Source organism: Erythrolamprus reginae, chromosome 8 (genome assembly GCF_031021105.1).
Source record: "Erythrolamprus reginae isolate rEryReg1 chromosome 8, rEryReg1.hap1, whole genome shotgun sequence".
NCBI classification, from domain to species: domain Eukaryota; kingdom Metazoa; phylum Chordata; class Lepidosauria; order Squamata; family Dipsadidae; genus Erythrolamprus; species Erythrolamprus reginae.
The window spans coordinates 43,574,762-43,590,171 of NC_091957.1; the positions used below are offsets into that span (position 1 = coordinate 43,574,762).

The 15,410-nt window shown below is 39.5% G+C and overlaps 1 protein-coding gene across 1 annotated transcript; it reads left to right on the forward strand.

The window, feature by feature from the left end:
- The first annotated feature begins 301 nt into the window (after positions 1 to 301).
- Positions 302 to 11,902, forward strand: CHMP1B (charged multivesicular body protein 1B). The gene is made up of 8 exons (XM_070759791.1): positions 302 to 489; positions 4,581 to 4,678; positions 5,739 to 5,885; positions 7,894 to 7,962; positions 8,053 to 8,160; positions 9,191 to 9,234; positions 10,137 to 10,209; positions 10,957 to 11,902. Exons 1-8 carry the CDS (start codon positions 474 to 476, stop codon positions 10,999 to 11,001), a joined length of 600 nt encoding a protein of 199 aa, XP_070615892.1. The 5' UTR covers positions 302 to 473; the 3' UTR covers positions 11,002 to 11,902.
- Positions 11,903 to 15,410: the final 3,508 nt, after the last annotated feature.

Genomic DNA, 15,410 nt, shown 5'->3' on the forward strand with positions numbered 1-15,410 from the left:
ACCCGTTTCCTGCCTCGCTCGTCCAAGGTTCCTTCCTTGTAGAGAAATACTACATATCACATCTTGATCCTACTTGGCAGGGGATGATGGGAACTCGCCCGTCTAAGTTAGAACCCGGTTAAGAAGCGTCCAAACCCTGCAGTTGCCTCTTCTTCCCGACAGGGGGCAGACCCCTCCTTTTTAGGTGACGACATTAAGGAAAACGAAACTATTGGTTGGGATGGAGGAGCTTCGCGCTGCCGCGGCTTCCAAACACGGCGCTGCCATTGTGCGCATGCGTCTCGATCGATCCCTTCATCCGCCTGACGTGATGTTGACGGAAGAGGCGGGGAGTGGAGCTCGCCGGGGCGGAGGCGGAAATAGGAAGCTCGCTGCTGAGAGAAAGACGAGGAGCCCAACAGGTCGCCGAAACCGAGCCGCCTCGCTCTGTTTTCCGCCGTCGTTCGACCCAGGCCCGCACCTGAAGCACCGCCATGTCCAACATGGAGAGTATCCTTGGTGACGCCCGTCAAGAAAACGCGACCGGCTTTCGATTGGTGGTGGGGGCATGAAAATCCCGCCTCTAGGCGAGATTGATGGAACGGGGGGGCGTGGTAAGCGAGGGACCCTTACGGCAGGAGGCGCCCTGGAGAAGGGTGGTTCTTGTGGGAGGAGCTTCAGCGCCGAACCCTTTTCGTATTGGCGTTTCTGGATTGGAATGACAACGGGAGTGGCCCGTGGAGTGAGGGCGTTTTCTTCCATGGTAGAATCTTATTTATTTCTCCATTTTCATCCCAAGGGAGAAATGTTTACCTCAGGTTCTCCAAAACTGTTGGGGGGGTCCCCCATTCTTCTCTCTTGAAAGATTGGACCTGTGTTTCTGAAACTTGGAAACTTTAAGACAGGCGGAGTTCAATTCCCAGAATTCCCCAGCTGCCCAGTTTCAGAAAGACATGGACTACAACTCCCATCATGCCCAGGCAGCTGTGGATGACCCCTGAGGGCAAAACCTCTCCATTGATGCTCTTCAAAGCGTTTCTGGGTTTACTGTAATAGTAGTGTATCTAGATAATGGCCATAATTTGCGTTATTTGTTTAAATTGGTTATTGCTTCCCTCTGGGAGACTCGGGATTTGTTTGTTTGTCTCTGTTTGTTGATTGATTTTATTTGACTTTTATGCCGCCGACTCCCTAGGGCAGTGATGGCGAACCTATGGCACGGGTGCCACAGGTGACACACAGCCATATCTGCTGGCATGCGAGCCGTTACCTTAGCTCAGCTCCAACATGCATGTGTGTGCTGGCCAGCTGATTCTTGAGTCACACAGAGGCTCTGGGAGGGTGTTTTTGGCTTCCAGAGAGCCTCCAGGGGGTTGATGGAGGGCAATTTTACCCTCCCTCATCTCCAGGGAAGCCTTTGGAGCCTGGGGAGGGTGAGACACGAGCGTACTGGGCACAACAGAAGTTGCGAAACAGGCCATTTTTGGCCCCCAGGGGGTGGGAGAAGCTGTTTTTGCTTTTCCCAGGCATTGAATTATGGGTTTGGGCACTCATGCATGCATCATAGCACATACGCATGCTCTTTCAGCACCTGAGGGGAAGAAGATTTGCCATCACTGCCCTAGGAACCCTGGGTGGCTTACAATCAAAAATATGACATCCAAATAATACTAAAAACTTATAAAACAATTGAAATAAAACAGTAAAACCCATGCATACCATTTATGGCCGGATCTCAATGATAACTATCATCAGATCCGTGGCCCCAGGCCTGATGGAAAAGCCAGATCTTTACCACTTTCCTAATGCAGAAATAATAAACATGTTTAAAAACACATATATCAGTATAGGTATGATGTTCATCCATCGTATTCGAAAAGGACCTTGACGTCTAGGGATGTCAAGACTTGCGCGTGAATTGGATTAAAGTGAGGGAGAGGTGCGCATAATCGGCTTCACTCTCTCTTCCCAGATTCCATCTTGCTCCAAATAGCAGGACAAGAGTCGAGACAGTTGGAGATGGGCTTTTGTGTCTTGCCGTGCTCTTTGCGTGCCACATCGCTTGCAGAAAGCACCTTAAGGACTGGTGTCTTAGTCTAGTAGGTTTCATCCGCTTGGTCCGCCGGAATCTCTCTTCACATGCTCGGGATAGACAAGTCCCTATCTCGCCGATGGTCATTGACCCAACCTGGTTTGGTCAGCCTTCTGAGCTGTTGGGTGTGGCCACTGCACATGCTATAGCTACTGGGAGCCACAGGTGAGAGATGAGTGACAGGTGGGGACCAAAGGTGAATGAGCTGCCCTAAAAGGTGAATGCGCTGCCGTAAAAGGATACAATATGCTCCCACACCAAAGATACTACCCCTCCCTGAACACCCCATGCACCCCTTCAACATAGATATAGGAGAGCCCCAAACTTCAGACTGGGATTTTGTATAGAATTGTGTGTGTTGCTGTTATGGTATTTTTCTCTCACATTGGCATACAGGTAGTCCTCAACTTACTATGCGCAAGTGTCCACACCTATAATTCAGTGTCTGTGGAGGGCGAAAACAGCTTCCCCCACCCACCCCCGGAGGCCCTGTGAAGGCTGGAAATGGCTTCTGGTAGGCCCAGTTGGCTTGTGTTTTGCCCTCCCCAAGCTCCAAAGGCTTCCCTAGAGCCAGGGGAGGGTAAAAAAGCCCTTCCCACCCCCCTGGAGGCTCTCTGGAAGCCAAAAACGTCCTCACAGAGCTTCTGTGTGAGCCAAAATTCAGTTGGGTTGCACACACATGGACATTGGAGCTGAGCTAGGGCAATGGCTCGCATGCTAGCAGATTCGGCTCCGTGTGCCACCTGTGGCCCCCATGTCATAGATTCACCATCACTGGATTAGAGCTTCCCTTTCAGAATCTCAGCGGCTTATGTAATGCAAAGACAAGAAAAGCGATTAAAATCTATAAAAACATAGACAGCCTGGGTATGAGGGCCCCAGATTGGTATTTTCTATAGACTTCCGAGTGTGAGACAAGTGTAAGAAGTGGTTGCTGTTGTTGTTGTTCAGTTGCTAAGTCAAGTCTGAGTCTTTGCAACCCCATGGAAAACAGCACTCCAGGCCCTGCCATCCTCCACTGTACATAGCAGAAATAACCAGGCATAAAGTAGTAAGAATTAAATAGATTTCCTGACTTCTAGGCATCTGCTCACTTTCATGTGCTTGTCAAAATGGACCGGTCCAGGAAATGGTGTATCACAATAAATCTGTTAGAATGGAAACACACACGCCCAAATCTCCATTTACAGATTTGTTACGGCTCTGACTGACGAGAACATATGCCCGTTCTAAGGTTTCTCTGATGAAGCGCTAAATATGTGTTTTTGCAGCTTCTGGCTCGGCTTCTAGATCAGCTGGTTAGACTTTGTGTGTGTGTGTTTTTGTCTGACATGACACACCGCAGCGTCATGCCTGAATGATTCTGGTTTCTATCAGCTGATTCAGTTTTTCTGTTGTGTGTGACTTGTATATTTAAGAAAGCCGAGGAAAGAATATAATGCTGTCTTTATTCTAAATCCTACTTCTATTCTTCTGGCTGGTTATGAAGTGTGTGGGCCATAAGCCTTGGTTTTCACATCTTGACAGCTGACTTAGATAAATCACTTTAATGATAGCTGTAAGAAATGTGAAACCAAGTCATTTAGTTTCTCTTTTTAAATTATATTTGCTTTCGGTCAGGACGCAAGGATAGGTCATCTTAACAATCTTTAATAACAGCTACCAGATATGTGCTATGGAAGCCAGATAATTAATAAGTGGTAAACAACAATATTGTAGTCTGTACCTAATTTCTATCACTTAGTGATTGTATGAATGTTTGCAGACCAGATCTGATATCCCTACCATTAAGAATATGTTGAGTTTTATGATATTTCTAAAAGAGTTTGAATTGGTTATTTTGATCTTTGCTTGAAAGAATCAAAGATCCAAAAGAAAAACAAACTTTCTGTACAGGGGCAATGGTTCCTATTGGTAGAAAATTGTTTCAATTTAATGATTCCAATAGTTGAAAAGAATCATCTTCTTGGTAAACTGAGCTTTGAAAATCTAATGAGGATATGCTTACTTGATTATATGGACTGTATGGATAATGTTTTCAGTAGAAGGAATTTCAATTATTGTTAGGCATTGAGAAAATACTGCATTTTTTTTGGTCTGCCACTAATATCTAATCAAGGGTTGGAATTAGACTCCTAATGAAGGCTTTAATTAAAGCATTAAGGGCTTTAATTGACCTATATCTAAAGAAATGAGATATATTCATTTTATACTCTGCCTTATAATAACTAATTATTAATAATTAATAATTGTTTTATTAATTGATTGATATGTTTAAGCTAGAAAAAGGATTATTTGTTTCTTGCATGGATTCTTAGTGGATTAAAAAACTTGAGGAAAAAATATTAAATCTAGACCAGTAGATAAAAGCAAAGCATCCCAGTAATATATCTAAATATTCTCTCCCTCTGAATATTAAGTATTACATTGAAAATATTTAAATTTCAGAGATCCCATTTTTCAGGCTGACATGTTCTTATTTCAGTACATTTCTTAACTTGAACTATAGAACATCTTTTCAATTTGAAATTTGCTGCCAAGGAGCTTAACAGAAATGCAAAAAGGTGTGATAAAGAAGAGAAGGTTGAAAAAGTCAAAATTAAAAAGGTAAGCAATCAATATAGATACTTTCTTTATATAAAATGAGAAATTATTACAATGACATATCCTAAAGATTGCTATTGAGTATTTGTGGTTATTATTTCTGTCTATCCATTCTCATATCACAGAGTAAAATTAATTTGTTTTCACAGACTAATGAATTTCTGTCTCCCAAGCATGTGCAAATTGTTTCTTTAACATTAGTTCTGACTTGGACTTGACAGTATTCATGTTCTCATTAAGGCATTGGGTGGGATAATACAATTCATTTGTGATTCATCAGTCTTCTAACATTTCTCAGGTTCCGGATACGCATGACAATACCAGCTCATTTCTCTCAATCTTTTTTTATTATTATTTCTTATGACATTTATTTGCTGTCAATCTCATATCCAACCGCTCTGGGCAGACTACAACATAAAAACATTCAAACCATCCATTATAAAATAATACAGCAGATATTAACACAAGATGGCAATATCAGTTCATTGAGAATGCCTCCAAAATGTATATTATGTATATAATGGTTGTCCTAATTGACTTCCTGGTATGTATCTGCCATCATTTGCAAAGATTTTTAGAGAATTGCTTGTCTTGGATCCAATTATTCAAAATGTTGATCTGTTGCTGGTGTTATTGAGAGAATAAAAGCACCTAAATAGATACCAGGGATAACTAGCATAAACTCTCAACCACCTGAAAACAGGGTGGATAAAAATCAATGATATTTTTTAAATAAATAAATTTAAAAATCAGATTTTTAATCAATTTAAATCAGGTTTTTTAAATTTAAATTGGACTTTTTTATATTTATCAAATTTATTTCAATAAAATGATTTTGGAGTAAAAATCTATCTTTTTACTAATGTTTGTTCTCTGTAGATTCAGGGCAGCTTACGACACAATAAATTATGATTTTAAATTTTAAATTATGATTTAAATTGTGATAATCCACCCTGTCTGAAAGTCTCCGTGCACCTAGGAATGGGATTTCCAAACACTAAGGTTTGTTTTCTTCTTTCCATAACAGAGAGGAATAATTGTGTTCCTTTGTTCTATTTTGAAGGCAGTTCAGAAGGGCAACACGGAAGTGGCAAGAATCCATGCGGAAAATGCCATCCGACAGAAGAACCAAGCAATCAACTTCCTGCGCATGAGCGCCCGGGTAGATGCTGTGGCAGCGAGAGTGCAGACGGCCGTCACAATGGGCAAAGTAAGCAGGCAATTTATATATTTATTTTTCATCCTTCCTTATAATGATAACAACAACTCAACATGTTAGAGCCTTCCTCCTCTTTCCCCCATAATAACAATCTGGTAAGGCAGTGGTTCCCAATCTTTCTAATGTCACGACCCCTTAATACAGTTCCTCATGTTGTGGTGACCCCCAACCATAAGTATAACGCCAATTCTCCCAACAGAGCTTTAAGCTGATTGGCAGGAAGATCAGAGGAACACCCCCACTGTAAACGCCTAATTGGTTGGATTGTGAAAATATGTTCCAAGGCACCAGAATAGAAACTTTAGTTCCTAACACCAGGGGAAATATGTATTTTCCCACAGTCTTGGGCAACCCCCGTGAAACAATCATTTGTCCCGACCCCCAGGTTAATTCACCTGTAAGTTGAATTAAGCTGAGAGAGAGGAATTGGCCCAAAGTCCCCCAATTCACAGGTCTCCAACCTGTGGTCTGTGGATCACTGGTGGTCCGTGATAACGTTTTGGTGGTCCATGGAGAAATCTTGGCCCCTGGGCCAAATATGGCTGAGCACAATTAATCCAGTCCAGGAAGAAGAAAAGAAAAGGAAGGGAAAGGGAATAGAAGGGAGGGATGAGGCTGCAGCGACAGCTCTGGAATATGGGACTGATTTTCCCAGCAAGCCATCGTCAAATAAGCTTCAATTATTTTAATAATTACCTTTAATAATTTTGTTATTATATACTATTAGTGCATTTCATATTAATGAAATGGAAGTTCTCTGATCATTATTTTACAAATGTATTTATCCTTTAAAATATCATATTAGTGGTCTGTGGGACTTAAAATTATGAATTTGGTGGTCCCTGAGGTCCAAAAGGTTAGGGACCCCTGCCCCAATTGGCATTTATGCCTAGGGTGGTACTAGAACTCACAGTCTCCTAGCGATTGGCCCAAAGTCAGCCAGCTGGCTTTCAGGCATAAATCAGGATTAGAATTCCAATCTCCTCTTTTATCAAGGAACATATGTGGCCAAAAAAAATTCTTGGGGAGGACTTGACATACATTATTTCATAATGCCTAAAATTTACTGTAAATTTACTGCTGTGAATTTAATCCATGGCAATTTCAGAAAGCAATGAGAAAGTTCTGCACATGAAAACTTAAGAATCTGAAACTATGGTGATACATTGTGATGAGTCACTGTTTGCTTAATTATTGTTTAATTGGGTTCATAGCAGCCTGGGCTGATGATGTTACCTTGTTGGATAATGAAATGTATGTAAGAAAAGCACCAAGCTCAGAGAGCACCAAGGATCTAATATTTCAACCCTGAGTTACAAATATTCACTTCTGTCGAGACAATATTAGCATTGTGTATCCTGCTCGTGATTGAAGAAGATGTTTTGGCTGGCTACACTAATTTAAATTAACAATAACCTATGATGTACTAACAGCTATGCCTGTATTCATATGGCACACTAAGCTATATATTTCATGGGGTAATGTAGTATAAAATAATCCTTATCTGGGTCAGATTATGTAAATAGCATGAAGGCAGAAAAAACACAAAATTTCACTTATTTGCCTTACCAAAATGCAGCCTAAAATAACTTTTTCCCGTATTCCTTAAAAGGTAATTTACAAAGGTAGCCATGAATGGCAGAGATTTGGTTATTTTTCATCTTAAGTGCCATACCAGCAGTTTTACAAATGTAATAATAACACAGGAAAATCTGCATCAGGACGATACACAATCTCTAGCTTAGAATGAGAATGGGAACAGGAATGGGAATAGAATTGTTTATTAGCCAAGTGTGACTGGACACACAAGGAATTTGTCTCTGTTGCATAAGTTCTCAGTATAGAGACAAGCAATAAGTGATAAATCCTGATCATTGCCCTTGTAAAACATATATTCTGTAGCTTCTTTTGTCAGATGCAGTTACAAAATCGGAGCTAAGGAAATTGAGGATGATGGGAAAACATTTTTGATATGATTATCATATACTTTCTCTTCTAGGTAACGAAATCCATGGCTGGAGTAGTTAAATCAATGGATGCTACGCTGAAAAGTATGAACTTAGAAAAGGTAAAAAGGATACATTTTTCTGTTTGTTTTTACTTGTTTCCTGCTACTCTTTGGATGTCCTCTATATTTAAACCGTTTGTTTACCTTCAGATTTCTGCCCTGATGGATAAATTTGAGCAGCAGTTTGAAACCTTAGATGTTCAGACGGCGCAGATGGAAGACACCATGAGCAGTACTACCACACTGACAACACCACAAGTAGGTATCCATTGAAGCAGAGATGTCTGCCGCCACTTGGCAGTAGACTCTGTCAATGTTTCTCAACCTCAAGAACTTTGACAGATTAACAGAGTTGGAAGGGACCTTGTAGGTCGTCTAGTCCAACACTCCCCCCTCCCCACCCAAGCAGGAGACCCTACACTATTTCTGACAGATGGCAGTCCTGTCTCTTCTTGAAAGCTTCCAGCAAGGAAGCTCCCACAATGCCAGAAGGCAACTTTTGTCCCAATGGTTGAGTGACTTTTTTGATTGTTCCATTGGCTACCTGGCTGGGGAATTCCAGGAGTTGAAGTCCAACAGTCTTAAAGTTCACCAACATGATTGCCAACATCTGGTGACGGATATGGCACAACAAAAAGAAGAATGGGGTTGAAAAACACTGGCTTACTATATATTCTAGTGACTACAGAATCCTGGAGAGATAAATGTTCAAGGGAAAGTTTGCTTCTTCATGGTGGGTCTCCTCTTTCTTTGAGAACCGAGGAGGAAGTTTTACAGTGTTTTACAGAAAGACTGTCATATTTTTAATTTTCAAAGAATAAATATAAAGCCGATTTCTTACAAGTACTGGTGGGCATGATACAAGCCATGTAGGTGATACATTGGTTTGGGTTTTTTTTTTTAAGTCTGCAGAAAAATGTTGGAAGACATTTCTTTATCTTAATAGTGTTAATTAGGATTGAAAAATGGAAGCAAGAAAAGACAAGTTTACATACTTCATTGTCTGCTTTGAAGGATTGAGAATGTTCTTCTGGGCCCTGAGGGAACAACATAAGAATCAATAAAAGTACTATAATCCTAAAACCATCCATTTAAAAAAAAAAATGAATGTAACCACCACAGTGCTCTGAAAGTTCATCCCTCACAATTACAAATGCCCTTTCATGGCCAAGTACTCTTTCAGTACAAAATCTCCAGTAATTATCTGTGTTGTGTTGCTGCCCTCTTAATTGTAGCTCCATCTGTAACTCAATCTTTTATATTATATCTGTTTTGTTTTTAAATTTAGAGCCAAGTAGATATGCTCCTTCAAGAAATGGCTGATGAAGCTGGGTAAGTGTGAACATTCAAAAGTTGAAATAAATGCAGCATATATATTTTTTTTAAAAAAAATGTTTGGGGCAGCAAGGAATTCCTGGTTTTCTCCAGCTGAGTAAAGTCCCACAGGATTGAGAAAACGGACAGGCATAGAATGATCTAACCTAGGGGTCAGCAACCCACAGCTCTGGAGCCGCATGAGGCTCTTTCATCCCTCTGCTATGGCTCCCTGTCGCTGGTCAGCTCCACAATTGATAGGGCTTTCAATTAGGATAGCACGCTAGGAGGACAGCATGCTAGGAGGAGATTCTTTGGTGGGGGAATCGAACTTCCGGTCACCTCCAGAATTGAACAGGGGGATTCCGGTTATGACCTTTGTTGCTCTTTTGAGTATTTAAACTTGCCTCCCCGTGATCTAACCTGTTGTCTCCGATTTGGTTCCATCCACGGGCCAAGCATTGCTGGCTGAAGAATTAAAGGTGCTGATGTTCAACACATCTGGAAAGTAGCCTCTTGAGGAAAATTGAACTAGGTTATACGTGCTGTCAATACTTCCTAAAGCAGAAGAATTTTAATGATCTCAGAAGCATTTTTCTGATCATGTTAACAACAAACATTGGGATCAGGTCCCAAGGTCCAAATTTGACAATAGAAGCAGCAAGAAGGAATTCTACGCCTTCCACCAAACTATGCTTATCTCAAACCCTGATCTGTTATATTTCAGGTTTAGAGGGTTGTATATTCCAACCTTTGCATGTGTAGTGTTCCATGTGTAGTGTAATGCATAACTTTTGACTCAGGTATATTTTTTAAAATTTAAGTGAGATGGTTGGGCTCTGCTCCTGGAATATGGAATGCCGTATCTACATGCCCATGTTTAATGCATTTGGTTGTATTTTTCTCCCTTTGAATTTTAGGCTTGATCTGAATATGGAACTACCTCAGGGACAAACAGGCTCTGTTGGCACAAGTGTTGCTTCAACAGAACAGGTAAATATTGCCTGTCCTGGCTTGCTCTCTTCTACCCTTCTACTATAGTGTCTGGGTGTCAAACTCGCTGTCTTATGTTGCCGTCACATGCCGTTTTGTAATGTTTTTCCCCTTCGCAGAGCTTGAGTGGGCATTGGCCTCCACATGACTGTGAGCTGCCCAGAGTCCTTTGGGAGTGGGGCGGCATATAAGTCAAAATAAATAAATGAATGATACATCTGGCCCGCAGGCCACCAGTTTGGCACCCCTGCTATAGTGCATGCTGACTGGAGGATTCTGGGAGTTGAAGTCCACAAATGTTAAAGTTGCTGAAGTTGGGAAACACTGCCATAGAAGATTAGCTGGGATATTGTTAATATTTAAACTTTTAAGTATATCTTTTACTAATGTCCAGTATGGCTTGGTCTTATCATTTGGGGCTAGATTACTTTAAATGAAATAATCTGCAACTTTTATTGTCTTAAACTATCTCCTCTCCTTGCCTCATTTCTTCTTCTTCACCTTTGTTATGTATGGCCTTGTTTATCTGCTTTAGAAGGTCCAGAGGCTGCTCATGTTGAGTTTCTGTACAGTTCTTAGAAAACTTCAGAAACTTTTTTTAAAACAAGTAACAAACCCATTTATCTGACACGGACTTGCCTTGCCTTGCAGAGTTTGCTTGTATGTGATCTCCAACCTTTCCAGTTGTTATTTTTTTAAGGTGTTTTGTATCTTGGTCACATATTCATAACTGTTTCTGTTTTGAAGGATGAGCTCTCACAAAGACTGGCACGCCTTCGCGATCAAGTCTGAGGAAGAGTCACATCTGCAGCATTGTACATATGCCTCCAGCTGCGTTCCCTGTACATATTTTGTGGCCTGATCAGGATTTCTTTCAAGATGTTTAAATAACACACTAGCAGACACCTGTGTCTCTTCCCCTCCCACCTTTGCTGTGCTTTCCAAAATGCATCTAACTCAGTAGTTTTGTGCCATAATTGCATTTTATAGGTCTGCATTGTACATTTTGAAGCTGAAGGTTATATTTTTGCATATCTCTTTTCCAATGATTAAAATGTCAGTTTTACCGGATGTCGCCGCAAGTAATCAAACAGAAAGAACAGCTTGTGTAATTTTAACTTATATAAACAAGTTTTTAAATTATGGATTATGTTTGCAATTGAATCCCTAAGATGGTGTGTGTGGTTGACATGGTGTTAGGTTAATTATCAATAGGGTGAAGTATGTGTGTGTGTGTCCACCAGTATTACATCACTGGAGAATCTTTCCAAAGCCAGTTATTTGTCATGACACTTAAAAATCAAGCAATATTTATGCTGTCCTTATAACCTTAAACCTATCTTGATATCAGCAGTTCAGTACCAAAGGAATAAAATATATTTTTCAATGCTTTTGCCTAGATTTCCTTAAAAATGTACATGACACTCCCATAGAGAGGAATACCTTGATATTGTAAAGAAAGCTAACCGAAACATCAAATCTGGAATTTCATTTTAAGATTGTGGTATTGTTGGGTCTTGTAGCTGCCTGTTGTGAAGGAATGAACGAATGGGGCGATCGACTGAATTATATCAGGAAGGAAAATGAACAGACATGGGCATAGGTCTGAAGTATTCCATGAAGTATGCTTCAATTCTGTCTTTGTATCTGTGCTTAAAACAAATGGTAAGATAAAGATATCTTCAATTCAAAACTATTCCTGATGGTTTTTTGAATCTCTGCCATTTTCGTGTTGCTGGTCACTGACAATAAATATTATTACTTACTTTTCTTCATAGTTGGGGAGAAGTTTGTTATCACTTCCTTCTGGGATGTTTTTCCAGTTTCCCAGTCTAGCCTACAGACATTGGCTTTGCTGGTGATTCCCCAAATTTCTTTCTTTCTTTCTTTCTTTCTTTCTTTCTTTCTTTCTTTCTTTCTTTCTTTCTTTCTTTCCCATCTTTATTATTTTCATAAATAGCTCAAAGCAGCAAACATATCCATCCCACCTTCCTCTTCATCCTAATTTTCCTGCAGTAACAACAACCCTGTGAGATGAATTGGACTGAGAAGAGACTAACTTTCATGCCTAAGGCAGGACTTGAACTCAATATCTTTTGCTTTCTAGCCTGGTGCCTTAACCTTAAACCTTACTTAGCTTGGAAGCCCAGATCAGGTTGGCCACTTGCCGTCTCCTGAAACTCAAAGGAATGACAATTCCTGAAAGAAGAGTCCGTGGTGGCACAGTGGTTAGGATGCAGTACTGCAGGTTTACCTCTGCCAACTGCCAGCGATTCGATAGTTTGATTCTCACCAGGCTCAAGGTTGACTCAGCCTTCCATTCTTCCAAACTGGGGGAAAACAAGAACCCAGATTGTTGAAGGGCAATAGGCAGACTCTGTCGACTGCTTAGAGAGGGGTGTAAAGCACTGTGAAGTGATATATAAGTCCAAGTGCTATTACTATTCCTCTTCTAAAATATAAATATCCTGCACTTCGTTGTTTAGAGAGTTGAGCTTTTCTCACTGAGAGAAAGTTAGGTAATCCACTTTCTGTGGATTGAAATCACATTTACGGTTCCCATGTACTACAGTGTTCCCTTGATTTTTGCGGGTTCAAACTTCGCTACGGTTTTTCAAAAAATATTAATTAAAAATTCTTTGTGGTTTTTTTTTCTATACCACAGTTTTCCCGCCCGATGACATCATACGTCATCGCCAAACTAATAATTTTTGCAAATAAATAACAAAAAAAATAATTATTGTTAATAAATAATTATGTTTATAAATATCAGGATCACTAAGTGTCTTATTCAATGGTGAGTACCAGTAATAATGGTGAGTAAATGGTTGTTAAGGGAATGGGAAATGGTAATTTAGGGGTTTAAAGTGTTAAGGGATGGCTTGTGATACCGTCCATAGCCAAAAATGGTGTTTTTACTTCCGCATCTCTACGTCGCGGAAATTCAACTTTCGCGGGCGGTCTCGGAACGCATCCCCCGCGAAAATCGAGGGAACACTGTACACTCATTTCTCAGGTGTAGCTGCAGTTAGCCTTTTTACAACTAAGGGTTTTAACTTCAGTTTGGGCTAAGGTAAAAATTACTGAGATAAGCTTTATGAAATTGAAAGGATGTTTAACGTAGGTGGTTTGTGATGCAATGTGAGTCGGCAAAACAAAAACCCCAGCAAGTAAATGCTTAATTGATTTTTTTTAAAAAATATACAACAAAATATTATGAACAATTGGGAAGTTACATAATCTGCTAAATAAGATGATGTACACAGATCTGACTATAAATTGGATTTAAGGAAAAAGTCGAACAAGCAATTTGCCAGTTTTCAAGATGTAGGTATTTTATTATACTTTATCCTTCCAATTTTCTCAGGTTATTTTCATAACAATTGGCCTGTATTTATACAGATAGGTTTAGTGATTGAATTGAGATTGAAATCTTTTTCTGTTCCTATTATAAACATAGAGATACTTTAGCTACTGTAATTCCTGTTTTCATATTTTCTTTGTTCTGTTTCTTATTGCTTTTGACTATGATCTTAAAAAGAGAACCGAAATCACTTTCCTCTTGATAAGTTTGATTTCCCCCACCAATGAAACCAGTAGAGGGGAGTAGAACACCTTGTTCTGAGCACCATAGTTTCTATTTCTTAAGAAAATCAACCTACGAATTAAAATCCGCGCTTCTTAGATGTTTCCATTTCACTTTCAGCTTGCTTTGACTTCTACTTTGTCATTTTAAAAGTAAAATTTATTTAATAACCCACTAAAATAATGTTCAATGTGTGTTTCAAGCTTCAAACACCTTATTTATATAATTTCCAATCTTAATTCTGAGCATGAAGCTTGTATGCACCACAGAAATGTGCTGGGATTTATTTTAAATCCCAAGATCTGGAATTAAGAAACAAAATCTTTAGATTGGAAGATTTAAGCGTTCTGTTTTTATCTACAGTACCCAGAATTTAGAAACGACATTTTCATTTTTGAAGGTTTCATTGTGGTCTGGTTTTTCATCTACAGTATCCCTTGAAAGAATCTTAAAGACTATCTAGAACCATCTCGGAATCTCATGGAAATCCATCTGAATATTTTCATATTTGTTATATTCACCTTCATTCTTTATTCATTTTAAGTCTATGATTACCTGTGAACCTTGTGGGACATTCGAATACAGACAGATCATCATTGGTTACACAACATGCCAGATATCACAGTTGTCGAGGGCCAAAGAATACAGTCTATTGATATCTATGTATCAGGAGATGTCAGAGTTGAAGAAATTGGAGTTGGAAAAAATTAAAAAATATTGCGATCTGACCATTGAAACTATACAGCTGTGGATGAAACATGTAACAGGGATACCCATTGTCATCGGGGCACTTGGTACCATGTCCAAGGATTTCACAAAACACATCAAGAAATTGCAGCTTCCTACAAGAACAACCAGTAGAACTCAAAAAACTGCACTACTCGGAACATTGTACGTTTTAAGAAGATACTTGGTTGATACCTAGGACACTGATAGTAACCCATATCAACCATTAGCATTGGTCAGTGGTATTTGTGATGCATTTTTAAATGACCAGTGAACTGAGTTTCATGTTTAATGAATAAACCAACAAACATGATGATGATGATGATGATAATTACAATGACTGGCATAAACCAGTACAGGTGGTCCCAGTAATAATCAGCACATTGAGTGCTGTGCCAAAAGACCTCAGCTATCATTCGAAAACACCGTACTTGGATCTGCGCGCATCATATGAAAATACATCACACAGTCTTAGACGCTTGGGAAGTGTTTGACTTTTGATATTGTGATACGAAATCCAGTCTATAAATCCTATTTGTTGTGTATTCTTGGTTTTTGTGAATAATAATATTAATAGTAGTAGTAGTAATGATAATGATGATGATGATAATAATAATAATAATAATAAATCATGATTTGTCAGTTGAAAAAGGCCACTGTACTTGGATCTGCATGTATCATATGAAAATACATCACACAGTCCTAGACACTTGGGAAGTGTTCGACTTGTGATATTGTGATACGAAATCCAGCATATAAATCTCGTTTGCTGTGTATTACTGTTTTTTGTTATTGTTGTTGTTATTTTTATTATTATTGTTGTTGTTATATTGTTATTATTGTTATTGTTATATTGTTATTTGGAGTGTAGTTAGATGCTGCTTATCCA